Here is a 27,182-nt window from a genome sequence, read left to right as displayed (position 1 = left end):
TCCACCAAAAAACTCGAGGTAGCTGCAGCCTCTATGCGTTGAATGAGAATAAAACGGATGGTCTAAATCCTCAAACAATTCTGAAAGGTAATGCGTTCTTCATGTCATAAGAGTTGAAGAATTAGATGGTTGTGACTATTTTGATTAGGCGTAGTGTCATCAGGCAAACTTCAGTTACTTTATCACCTTATAAAGTAGAATTAAAGGCAAGTTAATTCTGATTAAATGTAAATAAGGTTATGATAATATAAGATTAGAAAATTATTCAATAAACAATAAAATTCGAAACTTAAATTACGCGTTGTATTTGAACAATGAATTACAGAACACGAAAAAAGTGCTTTCTGACATGGTGGCATAGTTTGCAAGATAAAACTTAATAAATCGTATTAAATAATAATTTTTTTTGAGCGTGTATAATTTCTTAAGCAACTGGATTTATTCACTGTAAAGTTTCTAAAACCGACACTTCAGGCGCTGGCGTCAGCGTGCACATAGCGAATAGTCCAGTGAAATTCTAAGAATAAAGCATAATGGTTCTCAATTTTTCATGAGATTTAGTTCTAGATTTATAAGCGGTTACAACCGTGACAAATAACCCTTGATGTTTCATATTCTTTCGAAAACTATTTCAAATAACATTATCTTCAGATTTTAGGAAAAAAATAATTCTTACTTTTAAAGAATTCTTTTTGGATCCACTCCTTGTTAAAAACAAAAACATGTACATTTTCATATAATTTTATGCAGATATTTGATAACTTTCAAAATACTGTATTTCAATGAAACATTATCGATATCGATTCATTTAACAAACAAAAAATAACAAAATACTGTTTTGTATCAACAACGTGGTCAACATACAAGTAAACCAGCTGTTTATTTAGATAAGTTTATACACATTTATGTGGAAAGTTTTACAAAAGCGTAATAATACGTTATAAGCAAAACAAAGAAAATTAATCATTGTTAATAAACTTTTAACACGTGAAGATATATTTTTGATTTCAGTTTCTCTTGTTACGTTTTAGAAAGATATATTTAGGAAGGAACAGATTCGAGGTAAATACTATCAAAACGAAATTTATAGAATTTGGAGAAGTAAGGGGTAGAAAGGGGAAAAAAGATGAAAGGGTAAAAATATGTAATGGGGGGAAAATAGTAGTGATAAAATAGACATATATAGTAGGCTAGGAGGAAAAGATTGTGCGATGCTATAGGTAAAAGTATAATTTTTTATGGAGTGAAAACATGGGGTTGGAAAAAGCAAAAACATGTGGAAGGCATTTACAAAAAGTACATAAAATGGGTATTAAATTTAGATAGAAGTACACCGGATTATGTGATTAGGAGAGATATAAAATCTGGAAACTTAGTTGAAGAAAGTATGAGTTGGAGTTACAATAAATAAATAAGAAAGGGGGATATCAGAAAAGAATTAAGGCGCAAGAAGACATTAAACATTGAAATTAAAAATGGATATCACAAAATTAAATTAAATCTACATCCAGTGTAACTGAATAAATGGGATACCATGGGAGTGTGAATCGAAGAAATGGTAAAGGTAAGGTCTAAAGAAATGATAAGGGGATAAGGATTTGACGACAATTGGAAAGTATAGATGAAAGACTTGCTAGGAGGGGGGGGTATTGGCAGGGAGACTGGAAACCGAAATATTTGAATAAGAGAAAAGATATAGATGTGATAGCTAGGTTTCCAGTAGGAAATGAAAGTAGAGGGTGTAAGTATTGGATGAAAGAGGAAGAAAAGAAGTCCGGATATGTGAAAGGAGGGATGATAGATAAATGTGTGTACTGCAAGTTGTGATGACAGTAAAGAACTAGAGGAATGTAAAAGGGTAATGAATGAAAGGCAATATGGATTGATTCTCTTAGGACTAGAATGGGGGTTTAAAGAAAGAAAGGGGAAAAGAAGGGAAAGAAAATAAGAAATGAAAATAGTGATGCATGTGCTGGGAGGGTATAACGCAATTTAAATTTAAACTTATTTGTTTATTTAAATTTGTTTTGGTGTTAGAGAAGTTAGTGGATGTTTGTTTATTGTTACTCTTTTTTTCTTTTACCGTATTTGTTAGCATCTGAAATAAAATTGGTTTTTAGTGACTTTTTTTTAATTAGCTTCAGTTGACGTCTTGTAGAAGGATTATTTTTTATTTTTGTAAAGGTATGTGTAAAGCTTAATGTTACCTAATAAATATTATTGTTAAAAATTATGTAAATATATTTGGTTGGGCTTAAAATTAGAACGAAAGCTAGAAATTGCTAACATTTTAAAGGAAACAGAAAAATGTGATTCATTGTTTCACAATCAGTAATGACTTGTAACTACACAGACATTTCCAGACTTCCGCGTTTCAATTAGAATGACATTTTATTAAGCGTTCGAAAACTTCTCCGTCTGCGTTGGTATCTGTAGCGATAGGTACATTTAACTCTAACATTTCTACACGTTTTAATTAATTAGCTGCTGAATTTAAGCTTGTGTTTTGTACATGACACCGAATGTCATTTATTTCCTCCTTTCATATCTGTTGGACGGGGAACTTGGTCGTACTGGCACATTATTTAGCTCTTCGAACCGGGTATTATTGTAATATATGTAGCAACATGATAGGAACATTATTTCTATAATGAAGGTGTAGGTACCTATATAGCGGAGCAAAAATAATTACGCTGCATATTTGAATAAATACGCTGTACCAAAACACCTGAGTTCCTCAGCAAAATAATAATTATCGTAACGGTTTGAGACGAGTTCGAAACAATTGCTTCTGTTTTATTCCTCAATCGATAACACTTTTTTTTTATATCTCACGCCTCTGCTCCGTTCCTTATTTTATTATTATTTATTAATTTTTCTCATATCTGGTTCTGTTGGTTTTTATAATTTTATGTCCGATTTTCATTTCTGCACGGAGAAAATGAAAAACGAAAATTTACTTTAATATTAAAGTGATATTTACAATTTATCCCACTAGCCCGTTATTTTGTAAGCGAAAATAATAATAATTACAATTTGGACCCGAATTTGTGAAAATAAAATCCCAACAGAAATAATTTTTACTAGATAGTTTAGTTGATATTACAAATGAAATTGTAATAATTAAGAAACTTTAGCAAATTCAGTCATTTACAATACAAAATTGTAACTTTGCGTTGTCATAAAAATTTAGTTTTCTCCGTGTGGGTCAACGATATGCGTATTATATCTATGTATACAAATTTCAAGTGGTCAGATATGCGATCGTTTATTATTTATTTTAATGGAATATAATGCGCGTTAAACAATTGAAATCGATCAAAAATAATAAATAAATTAAAAATCGTGAAATATTTCCATTTTTAGATATTTGGAGATTAATTACAATTATTTTTAGTAAGTTTTTTCGGGGTTTAAACTATGACTTTTGTTGGTGCTTATCTACAATAAAAGTTTTATGCAAGAATAATAGTAATTTTTCGTGGAAATCATGAAAATGTAAAAGATGCTCTTGAAAAACTGCTGGGAAATGACTCAAAAAGCCTTGGAGCGGTTTTTCAAATCACCAATTGAGAAGAGTTGCTCTACAATGCACCTGATTCAATACCATAAATGGACTACTGTATAGAGATTTTAAGATGGAACAATTGCTTTAAAGGGGTTTTATTACTGAATATGGCAGTTTGGCCCAGTTTAAGGGGTGCGTTTTTGAGTAATCTTAAAAAAGACATCCCTTTCAGTTTTCTTAAAATAATTCAAAAATTTTCGAGATTTTTTATAAAATTGGACTTTTGATCGAAATATTTTATTTAATTTTCTTTTTACCGTTTTTAGTATCGAAAATAATTAAAAAGCAATATAGAAAATTTCAAAAAAATCGCCGTTTTCTTCAAAAAATCCAATTTTCAAAAAAGGAAAAATTGCGAAAATCACTTCGTTTTTGGGTTATTTGGAGAAAACTGAAAGGTGTCCTTTTTTAAGATTACTAAAAACTGGTTTTATTATCTTTAGAGGGCAAATATTCAATCATAAAATCCCTTTAACGCAATTGTTCCATACTTCCTTTTCTTTTTGTCTCTATCCAATAGCTTAAAAAACGCGGTTGGTTTTTTTCGAGTCCTCGGGCTTCCGAGCAAAGAAGCGCCGTGTAGTACTTACTAAATCCTCTCTGAAAACAGTGCGCTTCGATAGCTAAAAAGTGATCACGCAACGTTAGATAAGCTTCCCCTTACACGTAAAATTTCTCCTTCGTTCGTATAACGCAGCAACCGAAGCAAGAACATGACCGGCTTTCAAACGCGTATATTTCATGTCAGGATTGTAGAACAACTTTTCTTACTTAGTTCTGAGACCATTTTGAGTCATTTCTCAGTCATTTTTCGGGAACACTTGTAATTTCCGCGAAAAATTACATTATTTTTGCATGAAACTTTTTTGGGAAAATATACGATATAATTTTTCTGAGAAATTAATATTTATCCGTCATATTACTCATTTAGCTTAAAAGTTAGAAAGACTTTGACACACGGATGAATAGACAGTGTTGGTACGAAATCCNAAAGATGAAGATGTAGTTATACATGCTGAAGGAGAAATTAGATTAAAAATTGTTGGAACACGAGTGGATGCAACAGGAATTGTAAGTTTTGTATATAATTTACAAAATGTAGTTAATTTCTTTTTCTTTTTTTAGTTTGCAATTGGGACTCTCATGGACGCAACAGGAATTGTAAGTTTTGTATATAATTTACAAAATTTAGTTAATTTCTTTTTCTTTAACGTTAAGGAACTAAAGTTAATATACGAAAATGAAAATAAAAAGTTTTACTAAAATGCATTTACCTGTAGGTACATCAAATATTTTACTGTTAAATAATTACATAACTACCCAGATAAGTATACGTACAAGATTCACCTTCGGTATTTCATAATTAGGTGTTTCAGCAAACTAAACTGTTTTTAATAGTCGATCATTGCTGTTTTACAGTCTGATTCAGCAAGCACAAATCTCATTATCAGCAAAGCAAACGTGCACATCAAACGTTCAAGTTCTAATTAACAAGATATAGAGAGTGCCTTTGATTATTACTATTATTATTATTGTTAGATTGCTACTTGCTAGGTAACTGTTAGGTACTGTTATTTAATCATCGAGACCGTTGTACCTTCATTTCACCGCTTGATTGATGTAATAAGTGCTTTTGCAAGAGTAAAACGTGACACGCGACAAAAAAGCGAATATATGGGCACACATACAACTTATTCTTAGAGTTTTTCACAAAACAAGTGCAATTCTGTTATTATATTGATTGATAAAATTGTAAAAGCAAAAGAACAGTAACCCTCGCAGTCACTATTTATGAATTCGTTAAGCTGTTAAAGATATAACGTACAAACACTTTTGTCCTGCTGGAACTCTGGAAACGCTTACGAACTGCTCTTGAACAGAGAAATTGGTTCTACCAGAAGAATCCAATTCCAAATTGCTAACGTATGTCTTTCCACTAGAAGGACGAGCACATACAAATTTTGACGGGCTGTAGATTCTCAACTGATTGTAGTACCAAATATGACTCTCGGTAACGCAACGGTACTTACTTTACATCATTTGATTACAACAATTTTTTATCATATCAGTTAGAATGAGTATGTGAGTGAATTAGACCTGTATGTTTGTCCTGCAACCTACTGAAATTCGTACTTATTAAATTCATTCTTTCAATTAAATTATCAATTATACATGATTAGTTCTGGTAGAAGAGCGATTGACAACACAGCTACACAAAAAAAAATATTCGGCCTAGGGGTCCGATTATGTGAACTCTATGTTTTTGAGGTCCTGAATCCAAATCAATTTAACCCCAGTACGTCAGGGATTAGATATAACCTCAATAACACTCTGAAATCCACTACAACCGTTCATCATGATAACCCCAAACGATTTTAAACTTATAACTCGTAACCAATTCAGTTCTACTACTAAATGTATAACTCATAATCCTTTAAAGCCCTAACTTAAAACAATATAACTCCATTACTCTACATATCTGTAATCAAAATACAAAAATCGCCCAATCTCTCACCTCGAAACTGTTCATGAGGTAAATTTTAGAAAATTAAGACAGAATATCCTCATAATTCCCAAGGTGTTGAACCCTGTATAAAATTTGTAGGACCCTCAGGATTAGCATTACCCAATGTACATCGCGAGGAGGTAACTTTAATTTTGTGAAATCTACGTCACAAATACTTTCATGGTGAGAGACTAAGCAATAAGTACTATTTAAGTATTCTGATTATGGGGATATAAGGTTATGGAGTTATAAGGATTAGGAGTAAGGGTTTAAAGAATTATAAAGTTAAACATTTAGTGGAAGAGTTGATTTGTTATGGGCTTTAGGTTTAAAATCGTCTGGGGTTATTATGAGTAACGGTTTCAGTGGATTTTGGAGTGTTTTTTGAGGTTATGTCCAAATCCTGACGTTTTGGAGTTAAAATGATTGCGAATTTGGATTCAGTGACCCCAAAAACATACGTAGGATATACTTAGATCTCCAGGTCGATTTTATTAACGGTTTTAGTGGATTTGAAGTGTTCTTTGGGGTTATGTCCAACCCTCACGTGTTGGGGTTAAACTGACCTAGGACTTGTATTCAGCGACCCCAAATTCATACAGCATACATAGTCGAGTTCCTAGGATGAAAAAATATTTCTTGTGTGGTTGTGTATTGATTGATAGTTAATTATAACGCAACCAAAATGATAAGGACATTGATCTTACTGGCCCATAATTCAAATCCAATAAAAAATTTAAAAAAAAAACAGAATACTCTAATCCACAATAGAAGTGAATTTTTCCATAACAGTATCAATAATTTTATTTACTTTTCTATAAACTAATTAAAAAACAGTTTGTAGATTTTCTACTACAAAAAGAGTTGTCAATACTGTAACATTACGTATATGCCCTGTTTCATAATTCATACATAAATACAAAAATTATTTAAGGTTTTCAAACTTTAATGTAGGTACTTCAATATCAAATAAACTTGAACTTGCGTTTGACTGATAAAGTAACTAAAACTATGTCTAATTAAGTAGACTTTCTTAGCTGTTGATTTATTATTATTAATCATCGTACTTACGGATAAGGTGAATGAATCAGCAGACACAGAATTTCGTAAGTTAAGGAAACAATCTTGCAACTTCCAACAGTAATTTCGCGAAACTTAACGTGAGCACCGCATGTAGTAATTTTGTGAAGTAAACAAATGAGAAAGTTTGTCATCACCTGGGAGGAGGGGGTTTATTTATTATACACAATGAATATCTCTGATAGGTAAGTAAGGTAACCTTAATAAACTGCTTATAAAGCACCTTGTTTAATTGTAAAATTGGTTTTATAATTTATGTACCCATATCACTACCTGCTGTGATATCTGCCGTTACCTGAAATATTTCATATGCTAGACAAGGGTGTCGCAGTTCCTTGTTTGATAACATAATACGGAATGGTAAATACTTTAGTTTTAGTTAGTAGATATTCGTAGATAGCGATATACCTACTGCAATAATTAGACTTTATATCAACCTCCTTTTAAACTTTTAAAGAGTCGCGATGGATAATTTACTGACTGAGAACTTATAGATGTTCTTAAGATAGGATGACCAATGAAGATATACTGATTAACAGACGTTTACATTTCATCATCATAGGTCGTCAGTCCTAATACTGGTTAGACACGCACCTCCACTCTTTCCTATCCTGAGCTAATTTTATTGCCACTAGACTTTTTTCTTTTGGGAGCATATTAAAAATCAACGATTAGAGGTAATAATTTTAAGAAGAAAGCTAAGTAAGTGAGTACATTCAATTTATATTTCTGCTGATATACTAATGTCTTTAAAGACATATTGATTAACAACCGGTCAAACCAATTGTCAGAGCATTAATAAATATATACATATAATAATATAAATTGTGACCAACGATGCAATATACTTTACGCTTAGACACTGGCAATTCTGAATGATTCAGATTCTTGGATTAAAATTATAATTGTAATCAAGAAAACGTGACAAACATTACATTACTGACATTTTCATGGAAAGTTGCAAAAAGCTTTTATTTTTTAGAATGATAGTACAATAAAATTCTGTTTTCTTTTGATTTATTGCATCGGCACGATAAAGTATTTACAGGAAATAAATTTTCAAGTAATTTGAACGACGTTTCGTGTATGCTGCACTGTAGAATTAACAGTGGGGTTTCCGCAAAATATCGTGTAAGTATTAAGTGAAACACAATCTCATTAAAACCGAAAGGGGTACGGTAGATAGTGGATAAACAACCTAAAATAGAAATTTATATTAGTCAGGTGCGATTGCTGTATGTGACTTAGTTATGTTTATTTCAACTATTATTTTTATTCACTCATTCTTGTTTTGTCGATATATATTAACTAAATGTGCTTCACTCATGTTTTAATTAGATACGAATCTCTTAAATACTTAAAAAGAATTTTGAGTGATTCAAACCACGAGAGGAACCGTTATAAGAACACCAAATGAATGTCTGTCCATATGTTTGTCATCTATTCAAGTAGATACTTCAAATTTTCTAAAAGCTGACGCATACAAATATTTCTAATCGCAGAAATTTTAAAAGAAAGCAGGGTAATTTCTTCTGAATCGTCCTTATGGCTAAATTTTGCGAACGAATATGTATTCAGAAGAAAAAATTAAAATAGTCGGATTTACTATATTGTGTTAATTTCCCATTTGACGTTTATGTGAGATATTTCCAGAGGGGCTGTCAGAAATGTATTCTATAGACATACTCTTCTCCGTAGTTTCTGAAATTGAACCACTAAAAACATAAACATCTTCATCCGCTATTTTGGATCGTACTGATAGAAATGATAGGAGCAAGTGCCTAAGATTGGATTGGACAACTTCAAGAGATCAAAATTAGCAATTTTCGAGATTCGTTCCGAACTTCAAAAGAAAAAATAGAACCCAACCCTTTTAGAATCACTTCGTTGTCCGTCTGTCTGACTTTCAAGATCCCTTTTTCTCAGGAACGCCTGAAGGTGTCAAGTTGAAATTCAAATACTCTATACTATCAAACTTTCATACTTTGAAACTCGTAAGGGAATCAAAACCTATAGGGTACTTCCTGAAATATAGAATCATGAAATTTGGCAAGAACCAAAGTTATGCAGTACATATAAATGGAAAAACTAGAAATCTGTAGTTACCTACATCACAAAAAAAAGTAGTTTATTAATTGCAATACGATTTAGAGCTGATTTTGGAAGAAAACATACTTAGAAAAACCCTTGTAGGAAAGTATGAAAGGTGTGGGCCAAAGTTGGCTTGTCAGTCATGAGCTCTGGGACAAAGTTGAATTACAACAACAATAGATATGGTTGAACTACCGAATGATAACATCGGGCCTAACTAGACATGCAACCTAGGACTAACGATGAATCACAAGAATGTGCCAGAGTTGGTCTACTGACAACCAATAACCTTCTTGCCCAGTGAATAAAATTTGTAAATAAACTATACATAAACAATTATTTTAAATAACCAAGATTTATTTAACACTGGCCCATAATTCAAATCCAATAAAAAATTTAAAAAAAAAACAGAATACTCTAATCCACAATAGAAGTGAATTTTTCCATAACAGTATCAATAATTTTATTTACTTTTCTATAAACTAATTAAAAAACAGTTTGTAGATTTTCTACTACAAAAAGAGTTGTCAATACTGTAACATTACGTATATGCCCTGTTTCATAATTCATACATAAATACAAAAATTATTTAAGGTTTTCAAACTTTAATGTAGGTACTTCAATATCAAATAAACTTGAACTTGCGTTTGACTGANTAATTAATAAAAAATAAAATATTGATTACAATATTTACTCAATCTCTCTTGATATCATTTTATTTGAATTTAAGTATAGAAAATAAGTCCCCGGTCAATGTAAGTTGACCCAAGATTAATCAGCCGAAGGTAATATAGCCAACTTTGGTCCAGGTCTAGGACAGAGAAAACTCCCCATTTTTGGTAAATCAATTGTTTGCCTAACTTTGTTCAACCTTGGATGAACTCCTTTCATCCAAATTTGGGTAAACCAATGTTGAGCCAAAGTTCACCCGATCGTCAAGTCTGTTCCTACATGGGAAGTGGGGAATATCTTCGAGGCTTGATTCCCGTAACGAAGAAACTATTTACATACCTACAAGTCAATTAACCAGGTTTTTTTGAAGTGAAACGCACGGTAGGGTAAGTTCGTTTCATGAGAGTTGCTATGTAACGGAATCATGCAACGCATTTCTCCCGCTGTCTGTCCTTATGTATGCTTAGATCTTTAAAACTACGCAACGGATTTTAATGCGGTTTTTTTAATAGATAGAGTAATTCAAGAGGAAGGTTTATATGTATAATACATGCATAATATAGTGGAGAAACACTGATAATTTTAGAGGTAAACACATTTTTTTGCGCTTACATTGCAACCGCTGGCTGAACCTTACGAGATAGATCACAATAACGTACCGCAGTATGGTACATCTTAAAAAGGTCTACAAAAAAGTCCGCGATGGTATATGTCTATCTCTTAAGGATAACCCACAATAACCATTTTTTATCCTTTACTTTTTACGAGAAATGATGGCTTATTTACGAAGCGATTTCAAACAATACACCATTAATCCTTATCCAATTAAGTACTTTTAAATACATTGTGCATTTAATATAGATAAATATGGCCCTTTACAGCATGTAATTTAAATGAATATTTTCGAAGATATAACAGACTTAAAATGCAGGGACATAGCGGTTGCAGCGGTACCGGCCGGTTTGTACTGTCTAATGACAAAAAAGCTGTGATTGTTGTGTATAGAGACATTCAATAGTGTACAAATAATACCATCTCCAATCCAACACCAATCCCCTATCCCGGTATATTTGTGTGTTTGAAAAAGTTTAACTTCAGTAGCGTGTTGTATAATTACACCTTGTATTTTTTTGATTATTTAAAGTTTCTATTAAACCTCAAGTCAGTCTGGAAGTCAGTTATTTTCAATCTCGTATGATATAGGATGTTTTAATTGTTAGCCAATTCTAGAATGTCTAATCATCCGTTATATTAGCTATGCACAGATTCCCTTTGCAAACATACCCGATTTTAACGAGAACTTCAACTATAGTTTAACCCTAAGTGCTTGCGATAGCCAGCTAGGGATGGCATGCATTAAACATTTGTTCACTGCAGTCCATAAATTACGAGGATGTAAAGCTACGTATGTTGTACGTGAAACTTCTTAATTCTGTTTTACTCCATAATGCTCACCAGTCTGTGATGTTTGCAAAGTAAAACTTTTTAGATCCTGTTTGCGAAAATGAAATTAATTTTGCTAATGTGTATCAGTCTAGCAATTATAACTTTACGGCAATTAATTACTTTACAAAAAAAGTATTTTCACATTCAGTTAAAAGTGAAATTACATTACCGTTCTTTTTTGTTTGTCTGGGTGAATTATTGATGACAGCGTTTAATATATTTCGAATATCCGTCTGAAAAAGGCTTTGTTCAAATAAAATTTAATACTGTATGCAAGTGTTTCAACTTTTGCTATATGTGTGTAATGCTGAACAGAAAGAAACATTTACCAAGTAGGCAAAATTAATTTTATTAGTCTAATCGCAATTTCTTTTTTTGAAAAGTTTCGGCTAGACTTGAATTTTGCATGTAAATTAGTAAAAAAATACGTACATCATCACAGAACTTGTGCCACGCTCACAAGAGTGAGGATTTAAGGACAAATTAAGGTTCTTTTTTCGATGTTTTTTTTTTTTCGTTTTTCTTCTATAACTTTTCTTCTAATGATTTAATTGAAATGAGAACGTTGTTTAGAATCACTTTTATAATAAAAGTAATGTGAATTTTCTTCAATAAATGAAGATTTGTCGAAGAAAAACGACTTCTTTAATGCTCACTTTTAAGATCTGTGAACACAATTCATAACGAATCAATAATTAGCATTTGGTAGCATTACGAAATTAATAAGAAATTTTTATTAACAAATTACTTGTTGGTCACCTATTTATTCGATCTAGATAAAATTTTAGCAGAATTAATAATACAGGTATTTTTCTTTTTCATTTCAATACAATAGTAGACGAATTTCTATTTTAAATGTGGGTATCAAAGAAGGCTATTTCTNTTAGCTCGATGGGCGGTCTTAGAAGATCGGCTAGAACTGTACAGTACTAGACGAAAATGTTTAGCAATTTCTTAAAACAAAAATGTATATAAATTGACAATAGAAAAATTATTAGAAAAAAAGTTATAATAGAAAAATGGAAAAAACAACCTTAAATTATCTATAAACAAAATTCCTCACACTTGTGTGTGTGTAATTTTTTAATAATTTACATGCAAAAATCAGGTCTAGTCCAAACTGTTCCCCCCAAAAGTCTGAACTATGTGTATGTGTAAGGGTCAGTATTTTGTTTGTAAAATAGACGGCAGCCACATGTGTTTCTCTTTAAATTTTGGGTTGAATGAAGGCTTACAAAGATGAATCGAAGCCAAACTTTTGTTAGTCTTGCTCCACTATTTCTTAGAGGTTGCCAATTAATACACAAAATATGTAAAAAGACTACATATATATATATGTTTAAAACGGGTTATAAATACTTATCTAGTTTAGGTTTCAAAAGTATTTCGAGATTATTTAAAAAGCAGAATTAAAGAGAATCAATCAGCATAGTAAATCAAATAAATAAAAAAGAAAACAATTGAAGTACATGTTTTTCCACATCTTTTAAGTTCATAGGAACCCATTGATTATTTGCTGAAATAATTATCTTATCTATATTATCAATTTTGATAAAACCATTAATTTTTATATTTCGCAGAAAGTTCTATTAAATCATTTTCATTCATCAAATTACAGTTCGCGATTGGGAATTTCGGGAAAATTCTTTATTACCAATCAAGGAAAAGAACTTCAACCTATTCGATAATTCAATTTTTTAATATTTATAAGCATTTTCTTTCTCGGTACTATCCGTACTATCAGTCTAATATTTGATTTGATTGCCATTATTATTCAATTTCCATTGAAAAAACTCAGGGGAAAAATAACGCAATGTTTCACAAAATTGATTTATTATACCTGACAATTTTGTTTTGATATTTGTGGGATCGCCACCAAGAGCAACTAATTACCTATGGAATTACTGTATCGCTTTTTATTTAATTTATTTTGGGATATAAACAGACGTCAATCAGAAAACTTTTGAAGTTTCGAAATTAGCAATATGAAAAAAAGTTACTTTTGCACAAAAAATGGTAATTAACTAATTGTAAAAACACATGCAAGATTTAAATTGGTAAAATTAGCAGTGAAAAGTAATAAAAAGCAAACGTTTTCCTTAACTCGAATTTGTTCTAACCCGAACATAACTGGTCGCATTAAAGAGGTATGAATATAATTGTAAAAAATGGTTTGCTACAAGTATTTAAATACAAAATGCAAATACTTTTTGATTTGTTATTTCAATTACATATAAACTACAAAATAGACTTCCTTTTTGTATGTTAAATGCTAAATGCAAAATACGTGTTTTCAAAATACGTTTTTGTAGTAGTCAATTTTTTTCATTTACTTAAACATAAAAGATCTTTTATGAAAACCTTTTAGGCATTTGTTTCGTCATTTAAATATTGGAGTTTTTCTAAACCAATAGTGGTGTCTACACCATAATCGGCTGTGACATGATTGAGTAAGTTTTTATATCTTTAAAAGTTTTTTTCTGTTTGAAGTCATTGAGATATAGTTTTTATATCTTTGAGTTATAGTTTTTTAAGTTCATCAACAAACAAATTTCTTAATATGTTCACTTTGAAAAATGTGATGCTAAAATAGCTTCCTTGACGTAAAAAACAAAGCAAAAATAGAGTTGTAAATAATTTTATAGATAGAAAATCAGCATCAGTCATTTTATACCAAAAAAATATTTACAACCCCATTTTGGCTCTGATCTTTTACACATTATAATAAGAAGAAGAAAAGGATTCCATAGTTTCATTTATAAAATATACATTATTCATATACTTTACTTTCGTTTAGTTTAATGGATTATGGAGTTTCAACAAGTAAAGCCTTGTAGGTACCATTAATCATTTTATATAACGTTTAATTGGTGATAATAGTAAAACATTTAAGGGCAAAAATGACGACCTTATGATGATGATGATAGCAGTTATTTTATATATCTGCTAATTTCTAACAGCTTCGGAAAAAATTAAATTTTGCAGGAGTACTTACCATGTATAATTGCAGTATATTCTTGTAACGCAGAAAGTGTCATATTGAAATATGCATCAAAGAATTAATTTTATGCTGGCTTTTTCCATTACATGATTTTTGCATTATTATTAATACACCTACGATGCAGTAAATGCTCAGTGTATTATTAAACACAATTTTACAGCTGTAGCTAACGTATTTAAAAGCAATTAATGATGACAATATTAGTAATTTCGCATAAAAAATATCAAAAATCTTATGATTCATCAAATTAAATACACGTACGTTTACTAAACGTGTGTCTCATTCATGCTGACATTTGTTTCATTTTATTGGATGACTGAATAATACACAAGGTTAGTTAACTTTGATGTTAATCGCAATTTTATTCGCATATATTCGAATATAGCACTTGCCAAATTATCCCATTATTATAAATAATACGCGTAATCACGTACGTATACACCGCATGGAAAATTTTATGTGGGTGGTGTACTTGAATTTTTAAAATTAATTTTGAATTAGTGTATTCTACTCTGAAAGTCTCAATGTGTACAGTCCATTTTAATTTGTTAGAATTGTAACCTTGAAGAAATCTGTGCGAAGATAGAAAGAATACACATTAGGCGTGAGCAAGACAGAAATAGTTGGAACAAGCTTGAACGAGCAGAGGTCTCGATGGGCGGTCTTAGAAGATCGGCTAGAACTGTACAGTACTAGACGAAAATGTTTAGCAATTTCTTAAAACAAAAATGTATATAAATTGACAATAGAAAACAAAGCAAAAGTTTTATAGGTGTGTAGAGCGTTAAGTTAATTCACTTGTTATTATTTTTGGCTAAATAAGCTTTTATATAAAGCATATTCTTAAATTTTAACGAGGCAGTTTAAATAATTTTGCAAATGGTACTGTACACTTTTGTCTAGTTCTCGCTCGATGATCGGTGTAGAAATGAGCTCCGCAGACAAATATGATTGAATTTGGAAATATGCTACGGCGTATCCTAATAAAGGGAAGGGGCATATCTCCAACTTCTTGAAACGAACAGTACCTATTTTTACGTGTCTTTTGTTTAACTGTGTCATTCTATTTACTTGTTAGTCATGCTAAAATAATGGAGTTTACAGTTCTTGGTGAGAATCTTATTACTAGAAGTAACTATATCCACATATAAATATTTTCTTATCTACATTACTGGCGCATTGAGAACGGAACATATAAGGGGTATTCTGTTACATGCAATCGCCATGGGACGGCATCATCTTTTGAAAAATACGACGTGGTATAGGACAGGGGTCGGCAAACTTTTAATATTATTTCATGAATTTCAAAGAGCCACAAATTTTTAATTCGACTTTTATATTTTATTCCAAATTTGTATCGGATAAAGAAACGGAAATTAAATAAAATACGACTTTATATAATCGCTAGAGATGTGCCGACTATGACTTTGGCCGACTAGCCGATTAGTCTAAATAGGCCGACTAATCGGCCGATTAGTCGGCCAAGCCGATCACAGTTTTGGGGATATTCGGCAATTTCCATGGTGATTCGTTTACAGCTTATTTGAGCGCAACTTTTGCTTACTTCGCATTGCTTCTTGATTTTTGCTTTTGCACGGGTCACAATAGTATTTTTATGTGAAAAAATAATACGTTTCTTGTCCATTAAAGTGAAAGATCTCAATTACAATTTAATCATGCCAAAAAGACAGTCTCGCGTATGGACATTTTTTTACCAATTGGACAATGATTTTTGTAAGCAGTGCCAAACGATAATTCTCGTGGTAGACAGAGAAAAACAGCAAATACTACAAGTATAAACAACAATATCAATACGGACATCCAACCTTAATACCTCAAACTTCTATGATCAAATACTCGACCACAGACTATTTTTTCCAGTCGCAAATCTAAGTCTGTTAATAACACAAATTCCTACTCTTTTATTTAAATAAGAAGAATATATTTGTCAATGTTTATTGATGAAGATAAGACGATATGTAAGACGATGTTCAAAAAGTATTAACCAGTCAATGAAAAAGTTCAGCACATACTAGTGGTTTTTAGTTTTAAGACTTGACTCTAAACTTTAAATAGTTATTTGCCTTCTTAGCTTGTTCTTTATTAAGTCCATAGAAGAGAAAACATGCTCCCACGAATATGTTGACCAAAAGATCGTTAGCACACCCTAAGTCATTTTATTATTTGACCATAACATTCCGGAAGACTATTACAGGTATCGAAAATTAGTGCTTCAAGCATAGGCATGCCTTTTAGAGCTGTCCTTTTATATCGTGTGATATCGAAAGACATTTTTACCTTTCCAGCTCTTCCAAGGTATTATATACACCGGTAAATTTGAAACATCACAAATTTTTGCTTTTTCAATCTAGTAATTGGATTTCAAATAAACCAGTTCAGTCCAAGTTTTTCTGTGGTTTCCTTGGATCACTTAGGCAAGTCCTAGGGCAGTAATATTCCACAGATAATCTTTCATTCTCTTCTGCCTTCGTTTCGTCCGTCTCATCTTTCTCACCCGAACCACCACCCACCCATTCCCACGATTCCTGAAAGCAGGCTGAAGAGGGCCTTCCGTCCTACCTTCCAGCATAGTCCGGAGGGACTGCCCGCCCACCAGCATTACTGGCTGGTGGGAATGAAACACCCAAAAAAGTTTTTGTCAATAGAAGCACTGCTTCCATCCTGATGGTTCCTTAAGGTTTGAAAATGTCGTAATGTGCGCATATGTATATCTTCTGCCAAAAGAAGCAAATCATTTTTAAAACCATCAACTACTTCTTCCAGTAATGGAAATGCAATGTTTTTCCTGTACCTTGAACCTTTCGATTGAGTTAGTTGAGATACATTGTAATGTCAGTAATAAAGTACAAATCTCTTGTTTTAGGTGCTTCCGCTTTATTAGCTTTTAATTTTTTTAAGGGAACTTAAAGAGCCGCAACTGTCTCTTGAAAGCGTCGCATACTTTAGTATAGGAAAATTCGTTCAAATACCTTCAGCCGCCTTTTCATATAAATAATGTGTCTAATAAATACAACCTAAAGCCCTTGAGGGATGTTACGCTTTGTTCAAAAGGTTTTAAAAGTTCGGTTAGTTTAGAAGTTTTCAGAGGAGGGTCATATTTACGGATATAAGGGCGTGCTTGAAAAATTGCATTCCATGCGTTTGCCAACTTATGCACTTTTGCTAGTGTAAAATTGAAACTGTTGCGCTATTGGTTAAATAAGACAAACTTTCACGAAATGTGACGTATCTAATGGAAAAGAAAAATAATGAAAAGTATCTAACACAATTCTTAAACAAATGGGAATAATAATTTATTTTGAGTTAAATTTAAGTATTTTGGTACCACACCTTAAGAGTTTCATCATCATTATAAGGTCGTCAGTCTTAAGACTGGATGGACACGCACTTCCACTCTTTCCTATCCTAAGCTAAGCTTCGCATTTCCCTAAAACCCACATCCTTAACTAATTGCGAACAGTAATCTAATCTAGGTCTTAACACCCGTTTCTGCTTCTAATATGTCTCTGATTAGACCTTCATGCCTGAGAAGGTGTTCTGCTAACCTATCTCGCCTTTTTCTTATTGACTTCCATAGAGTCCTCTTTTCTCCTATTATTTCTAATATCTCTTTATTTCTAACCTTCTCTATCTACGGTATCCACATTATTCGCCTGTAACACCACATTTCGAAAGATTCTAACCTTTTCTTTTCCGTAGTGTCCACCTTCCATGTCTCGCATTCGTATAGAGCTGCGCTCCAAACATATACCTTTAACAACCTTTTTCGAATTTCTAAATTAACCGTTCGCGAGCATAGAAGTGACTTGTTTTTATCAAAGGCGACACGATCCTGCGCCATCCTCTGCTTTATATCCCTACTACACCTTCCGCTCTGACTTATCTGATTTCCTAGATATCTGAAATCAGCTCCCGAGTCAAAGAATTGGGACTCATTTTGTCCTCATTTGATCTCAATAGAATTTTTAGGGATATTTCAAAATACAAGACTCAAAAGTCTCATTTTATCCGCGGTTTTCCCGTATCAGGACAAAATGAGACTTTTGAGGAGTAAAGATTATTTAGGAAACCTCATTTTGTCTTCAAAAAGTCTCATTCTTTTCTTGTTGAGGTTAAATTGAGGACTATTGCCATAGGATTGCAGACATTGAGAATAAAACGAGACTTTTTAGAATCCAATGTGATGAGTCTTATGAAAACTTATTGAGGTATCTGAGATTAAAAACGTCTAAATNCCGTACAATGCCGCGCTCCAAACATATACCTTTAACAACCTTTTTCGAATTTCTAAATTAACCGTTCGCGAGCATAGAAGTGACTTGTTTTTATCAAAGGCGACACGACCCTGCGCTATCCTCTGCTTTATATCCCTTCCGTCCTGACTTATCTGACTTCCTAGATATCTAAAATCAGCTACTTCTTCTAATTTTTCGTCTCCTATCTTTATATTCGCTCTTTCGCTGCTTTTTCTTACATACCAGTATTTTAGTTTTACTTTTGTTTATTTTCATACAGTACTGTTTTGTCAATACCGCTTCCATTTTATTTAAAGCTATTTCTAATTCCTACTTGCCAGAGTTTAATTTGTTATTTATTTAGGAATGTTTACTCTTAATTGGAAAATCAATAAAAAAAATCACCATGAATGGAACGTAATGGGTATTTTGTGGAGCATCGCATTCCAATTGATAAACAGTCAAACTTCTGTAATTTGAACTTCTATAACTCGAAATACTTTCTAATTAACGACACTTTCAGTCGCAGCGACAATCGAGTTTCTATGTCTCTTATGGTTATGCATTTCTAGCCACTATCAACAACAATGTTGACTTGTTACCGCCCGTTTCTACCCTTGGGTAAATCATGGAGAGACTATGCACATTTGTTCATAAACGTAAATAACTAAACTGCGGTTAATATGCTTTTATTTTGAATTATTTGAATAGTTATTGATTGATTGCAGTTTATCACCCTATATAAAAATTTTCAGTCCCTCAGAGTCTTTCAGCGTCTCTGAGAGCGGCTCTCACAGTCTCTCAGTTATTGCCTAGGTGTTTTTATGGATCTCTCAGTCTCTGTATAAAATTGTTAATTCAAAGATTCGAGTCTCTCGTTCAGAGACGCTGAAAAGTTTTTTTGTCTCTCGACAGTCTCTCTCAGCTACAGCTGAGAGACTCGATGACAGACGGAGACTCGAGTCTCGTTTTCAGAGACTCTGAGAGACTGAACATTTTTATCTCGGGCAGTCTTTACTGTGCGATTGTAAGGGTTAGCAGTAAGCATTGGATTTAACAACAATAATATATATGCAGAGGTGATGTCTTTGAAACGAAAATTAAAAAGTTTGACGGTAATTTAGACAATTTCCTTAACTCAAATTTTGTCTAACTCGAAACAACTGGTTGCATTTAGGAGTCTCGGATTAGGAAAGTTTGACTGTACAAAGAAATAATTTTAGAATATCGCACAATGTTTACTTAGCATACAAAATACACATTTATTTAAAGGACTTTTTTTCTTTTTATGTGCATAATTTGACGAACGTGTAGAATATGCTTTTTAAACTACGTCTATTCAGAAAATATCATCTGCGTCTCTATAAAGACTGTCCTAAATTAACTCTCAAAAACATTTGAACAATATGCAACCCCTCTCGAAAGCTTTAAATTGCATTTATTTGACTAATTTTACTTTGTTACTTATACCAAAAGATGGGTGAAGGTATACTCTCCTTATATATACTCCGTCATATTTCTCAAAACACTAGGCCGCCCTTTGGTAATTCCATGTAATAGCATATCTCAATGTTCGGTGCTCAATTCGCCTGTGCTGTATAAAGAAAGTTAGAATTCTGGATTTATACCGCATCAAATTGTGTGTTACATATGCTTTAAGTATATAAACGATGTTTTGTCCTGGATAACAAGGGACATTTTTGAAGCTATTTCGATTTAGCTAGATGTCGTCAAACGGAAGACTGACAGCTAGCAGAGGTTAATGTAGATTATTATTCGCAATAGATTTTATTAAGTGTCTAATATTTGTTATTAGTAAGTATGAGGTAATAAGGCTGTCTTTTATTTCGGATGACGTTAAAATCTATAGGTACCTACATATGAGGCAAAATGTTCACACTTCTTTTCTGGTATTGAATCCTGAAAATCTTTCTAATAAAACGTAACATCCCTCAATAGAAATCCTATGACATTGTTAGTTACTTAACAGTGGATTAATATGCAATATTAACTTGATATCATTTTTTCGATTTTTTATTTACCCACTACAAACTATCTCAAATTAATTTGATATTAATCCACTATTAAGTAACTAACAATGTCATAGGATTTCATATGTTTAATACGAGGGTGGATTGATAAGTTTCCGGCCTAACCAAGAGATGACGCCACTAGGCCTACCTTGAGGTGACATTCTATAGTACCATCCTTGGATAGCTTGTAGCTATAGTTTCAGCCCGATCTCCTTGCTAGTGTAGGTTTGACAGCACGCTGAACAAGACGCCTCTGTGGTTTTCGTAAAAATGGAAAAGCAGGAAAATCGTGCTGTCATCAAATACTTTTATTTGAAGGGGTTAACGCCGAAGGAAATTAAAAAAGAGATGGACTCAACACTGGGGACATCCTCCCCGTCATATTCAACCGTTAAGCAGTGGGTTTCCGAGTTTAAAAAGGGTCGTGTGAGCACCTCTGATGGGCCTCGCTCAGGACGCCCCGTTGAGGTCACAACTCCAGATATGATCGAAAAAATTCATCAAATAGTGCTGGGAGACCGCAGATTGAAAGTGCGTGAGATAGCTGAGACCTGTAAGATGTCATATGAACGTGTGCAACATATTTTGCACCAACATTTGCATATGGAAAAGCTCTGTGCAAGATGGGTGCCGCGTTTGCTAACAGTCGACCAAAAATTGATTCGAAAAAACATTTCTACCGCAAATTTGTCATTGTATAAGCGTAATCCAAGCGAATTTTTGCGTCGATTCGTAACCGTTGACGAAACGTGGGTCCACCACTACACTCCTGAAACCAAAGAACAGTCTAAACAGTGGATTGGACCAGGGGAACCAACTCCAAAGAAGGCAAAAACAATTTTTTCGGCGAACAAGGTTATGGCTACTGTTTTTTGGGATGCAAGAGGTATTATATACATTGATTACCTTGCAAAGGGTAATACTATCACTGGTCAATACTACGCAGACTTATTGCAACGTTTGAGCCACGAGGTGAAAATTAAACGACCTCATCTGGCGAAGAAAAAAATCTTGTTTCATCACGATAACGCACCAGCGCACACGTCAATCGTTGCGACGGCTAAAATCAACGATCTAAAGTTTGAATTGATGCCGCACCCTCCTTACTCTCCAGACCTAGCCCCGAGTGACTATTTTCTGTTCCCTAATCTCAAAAAATGGCTTGGCGGTAAGAGATTTGCGGACAATGAAGAAGTAATCGAAGCTGTAAATGGTTATTTTGAGGAGCTTGACGAATCAGTCTATAGAGATGGCATTAATAGACTGGAACACCGCTATGAGAAATGTATCAGCCTTGGAGGAGATTATGTTGAGAAATAAAAAAAAAAAATTTTTAAAAACCTTGTTTTTCTTGGTCAGGCCGGAAACTTATCAATCCACCCTCGTATATATATAATTAAGTTAATAAAAATCGACGGATTGTTAACCTTGTAGTCGGTTGGTCGTGGTTGCTGTTGTCACCTCTCGTAGTTTAGTGGTAGAACATTGGTGCGTAAACCCAAAGGTCCCGGGTTCGATTACCGGAGGGGGTGTGACAACAGCAACAATTTTTCCCTCATTAATTTAAGGTAGTTTGTAGTGGGTAAATAAAAAATCGAAAAAATGATCTCAAATTAATATTCCTCAATAGGTTTATGTTGTATTTATTGGACTTATTAATTTTATGAAAAAGTGATTGCATGTAACAGAATATCCCTACGTTTAGTTATCAACTCACCACTGGTGTATATAATTTATTATCAAGCAAAACTTTAGTTTGAGTTTCTAATCCTATCTGATTAACGTCTCCCTTGTAGCAGGTAATTTAAGTAGGGGCTATTTGTTTAGAGTGATCGAATTGGGTAAAATTGATTAAGTTGATTAAATGGATTATGGGTATTTCTAAGGTAGGTAAGATAACATCTAATATCTGAATATTTTGAAAGCAATAGGCATTTGGGTAGATAATATGTTATAACCGAAATATTAATTTTACGGCAAAGGTCTTTAGCAAGGGATTAAAAGATGAAAACTATTATTAGGTATGTATACTTTAGTACTTAGCTGTACTGTATGAATCAGCATGCGGAAATACGGAATGTATTTTAGATATAACGTAGGTAGGTAACAGACCACTAAAGTACTACCAATGGTAGTCATTACCGAACGAAACTGTAGCCGATGATAAAGTATTCACTCTTATAGATACTAAACGTTTATAAAGAGAAAGGTCCCTGGGTAGACACTGATCACCTGATATTTAATACCTCTTGCAATTACTGGACACTAGTGGCCGCCCATTGGAGCAATTCATTAAATTGTTAAGTTTGGACGTTATAGAGGTTATTAGGTTATTTTTTCAAATAGTATACCTCTCTAATCATCCAGTTCACATTTACTTCGCGAATTTTTTAGTGTATGAACGTAAACAATGAACGTTTTATTTTGTTCAATTTAATATATTTGAAACATGTTATTTTCTTGTATCCCTTCTCTATATGAACTTTAATTATGTCCAATCTCACAATCCTGCGTGACCACAATATGTTAAAAAAGGAGTACAAAGTTTTTTCATTGCGCATTAATATGATTAAAACCTAAATTTAGGATTAATAAAAGCACAATTATCAGAGTGTCTAATATTTATTTATTTCAAAAAGTAATGTGTATTATAATTATTATTTACGTTTATTTCTATAATAGTTTAGAAGAAAATTTTACTGAATACGTTTCACTCTTGCTGTTTACCTTTTAAAGAAAAAATTAACATACAATAATGACCCCCATAAAAAACGAATGACGTACCTCCACGAGATATAAATCTCGGAAGACCGCTTCATTTACAATTCGGATGCGGAAACTTAGATCAAAAACTGTTCATAAATATATGACTCAGAACATCTGCCTACACAAGTCATAATCGGGTTTAATCACAATTGTTAAACAAAAGATTATATTCAGCAGTTTTTTTTTTAACGAAAATAAAATAAAAAAAAAAACTGTTTTTACAAAACGTTTTGCAATAAATACCTATGTAGCTATCAATAAATTGTAATTGTAAAATAAGTTGGAAGAGATTAAAAAGCAGAAGTTACAAAATATAAATAAATATATTTACGGATACTGTTTATTAACATCTACACTATTAATTTCAAATTAGAATATTATGTATTTGTATTGTGTCCAAAATATTTATCGCTACTTCTAAATAAGCAGCAACTTTGACAATTATTATCTTTGGAAGGTTTATATTTAACGAAATTCCTTTAAGAAATTATGTACAAAGCTGCCAACTTAGATTGTTGTTTACATTTGAAAAGACAATATGAGTAAAACAGTTGACAACTTCCCTTATCTATTTTGTATTCTTTTCATTAAAGTAGATAGTGAGTCATTTGAATAATAAGACTACTTTCTTACAAAAGGCAACTATAATTGTTTAAAACAATCGAATTTCAAGTAGAAAAAGGTGCAGTGTTCCATATAATAGATACGATACCTATGTACAAAACAGACAAATTTGTAATTTTTCAATTGAACGTTAACATATTTAAAAAATATTTGATTTACCTAATCGTTCATTTACGTACATGTATTTTGCAATTAAATGAAACAGTGGAAACCAGAGGAAAAAGGAGGGTGTTAAAAAGCAACAATTACATTTCTTTTTGGGTTTTCGCACCTCCCCCTTAGTAGGAAACTTTTCTAATCTAACACCTTTCTTTTGTAATATATGTAGATTAGACTGATGTCAAGCAGTAAAATGACATTTATTTAAAAAATTTTTCAGTTTTTTGCAGGTAACTTATGATCTTCAAAAAATATCAAAAACTTCTTCAGAGATAAATTATAGGAAATTAAATTCTCTACAAAAAATGTCTCATAAAATTTTCCCATAAAGTTGATGGTTGCGTCGAAAATTAAGAAAAATGTAAAAATTTTAAACCAATCCAACTTCAACGTTAAATAACTTTTGAAAAAATGAATATATCAAAAAACTGTAAGAGACCTTTTTTGTAGAGCGTTAAATTTTGTATAAAAATTTGTTTTGATCATTTTAAAATATTAACTCTAACGAGAGTTAAAAAATTCCAAAATCCAAGAGAACATCGTTCCCATGTTATTTAAATGGGAAATTGAAATTTACGATGCGGCACCTCTTAATATTAATATTAAGAGCTCTAACTTTCACAGTATTTTTTTTACCATTTTCAACAAGATTTTCGATATAATTAAGAAAAAAAAATCATCGATTTTTTTGAAACAGTCTAATGTAGATACTGGAGCCGGCCCGTAACGGGTCATACGTTTTCACTTTTCCTGATAGAGAATTGGAACGAGCGATCTTTCACTAATGATATTATTACGTGCATATTACAGTTAATCTCATATCGGATAAGCTCATCCTGCTTAACCATAATAATTAAAGAAAAAAATATGAGACTATGACCAACCTGTGTAATTCCTGCCCTTTGAAGATGAGCTTGCTCTCTATTTCCATCATCCGAATGTCTTAACATAGCTCGTTCAACACGTGCTAGTGTTGGCGAGTCCAAAATACCAGCAATAGATGGTCGACCAACGGAAGCATGAGGGTTACCACCGTTACCGCTATCAACTTGCACCAACATTGTCACAAAAACTCGCGCAACTTTTTATAAGTATATCACAATCTCCTAATTAATTTGTCCTGAGCAAGACGATTCGCTAGGATTAAAACAAATGCTTGGAACTTTGCCAAATGTCACACATGTCAAAACTTTTGACGACTACTAGACGGTGACAGGCTTTCGATTTACATTGTCTATTATAATACCGTGTACACGCGAATGTCGTGAAACAACTGACTAACGACGACGATAACGTCCTCGCAACAGGCACCGAGCTAGTGAGAGGTCTACTGCGGTTGTTTCGTTTGAGCGCGAGCGTGTCGATGGATTACCGAGAGAAGTGGTAGGAATGAAAAATACATACGTACACGGTGCATCTACGACTGATAAGAGGGATGAATTTGATACTGCTGTATCTATAAAGTACGTACGGCTGCCAAACGTTGCAATTTCCAAGGATGTATGAAGACAGCAGCGGCAGCGAAAAACCATGCTCGACGAAACTTGATTGAATTGATATGGACGTTGGAGGAATTTCAATATTTTGAAATTGCTTGGCCAGCTGGATTTTAATATCCAGAAAGCACTACGTAGTACAGATTTATTTTTAAAATTGGTATTAATTAAAACAAAAAAAGTGCAATTCATTTACTTCAAGCATTTTTAGAAAGGACGAAAAATAAAAATGTACATGATTACGAATTTATATGTACATCAATATTTTCAGAGACATGATTTATTTGAAATACTTGCATTTAAGATGCAAATATAAAATGAAAAATAACTATTTTTATCTTGTATTCAGAAAAGATTTTTTTATTTTATTTAAAATACTTTTCCAAACGAATTTTCTATTTGTAAAATGCAAAATGCGCCTTTTGTCGGTAATAGTTTTAGTAGTATCATCGATCAAACTATATAAAATGATAAATCGAANTATTTTTTTTACCATTTTCAACAAGATTTTCGATATAATTAAGAAAAAAAAATCATCGATTTTTTTGAAACAGTCTAATGTAGATACTGGAGCCGGCCCGTAACGGGTCATACGTTTTCACTTTTCCTGATAGAGAATTGGAACGAGCGATCTTTCACTAATGATATTATTACGTGCATATTACAGTTAATCTCATATCGGATAAGCTCATCCTGCTTAACCATAATAATTAAAGAAAAAAATATGAGACTATGACCAACCTGTGTAATTCCTGCCCTTTGAAGATGAGCTTGCTCTCTATTTCCATCATCCGAATGTCTTAACATAGCTCGTTCAACACGTGCTAGTGTTGGCGAGTCCAAAATACCAGCAATAGATGGTCGACCAACGGAAGCATGAGGGTTACCACCGTTACCGCTATCAACTTGCACCAACATTGTCACAAAAACTCGCGCAACTTTTTATAAGTATATCACAATCTCCTAATTAATTTGTCCTGAGCAAGACGATTCGCTAGGATTAAAACAAATGCTTGGAACTTTGCCAAATGTCACACATGTCAAAACTTTTGACGACTACTAGACGGTGACAGGCTTTCGATTTACATTGTCTATTATAATACCGTGTACACGCGAATGTCGTGAAACAACTGACTAACGACGACGATAACGTCCTCGCAACAGGCACCGAGCTAGTGAGAGGTCTACTGCGGTTGTTTCGTTTGAGCGCGAGCGTGTCGATGGATTACCGAGAGAAGTGGTAGGAATGAAAAATACATACGTACACGGTGCATCTACGACTGATAAGAGGGATGAATTTGATACTGCTGTATCTATAAAGTACGTACGGCTGCCAAACGTTGCAATTTCCAAGGATGTATGAAGACAGCAGCGGCAGCGAAAAACCATGCTCGACGAAACTTGATTGAATTGATATGGACGTTGGAGGAATTTCAATATTTTGAAATTGCTTGGCCAGCTGGATTTTAATATCCAGAAAGCAC

The 27,182-nt window shown here is 32.7% G+C and overlaps 1 protein-coding gene across 1 annotated transcript in view; it reads right to left on the bottom strand.

The window, feature by feature from the left end:
- The window catches only part of LOC108733882, a 170,516-nt gene extending 144,912 nt beyond the window's left edge, over nt 1-25,604 (bottom strand). The window contains exon 1 of the mRNA XM_018465229.2: nt 25,087-25,604. Coding sequence (XP_018320731.1) covers nt 25,087-25,263 — 177 coding nt within the window. The 5' untranslated portion in view covers nt 25,264-25,604. The remainder of the gene's footprint in view (nt 1-25,086) is intronic.
- Between the last annotated feature and the right edge of the window lie 1,578 nt (nt 25,605-27,182).

The sequence above is a fragment of the Agrilus planipennis genome, unplaced genomic scaffold (assembly GCF_000699045.2).
Source record: "Agrilus planipennis isolate EAB-ADULT unplaced genomic scaffold, Apla_2.0 scaffold85, whole genome shotgun sequence".
NCBI lineage: Eukaryota > Metazoa > Arthropoda > Insecta > Coleoptera > Buprestidae > Agrilus > Agrilus planipennis.
This window is presented reverse-complemented; position numbering and strand designations above follow the sequence as displayed.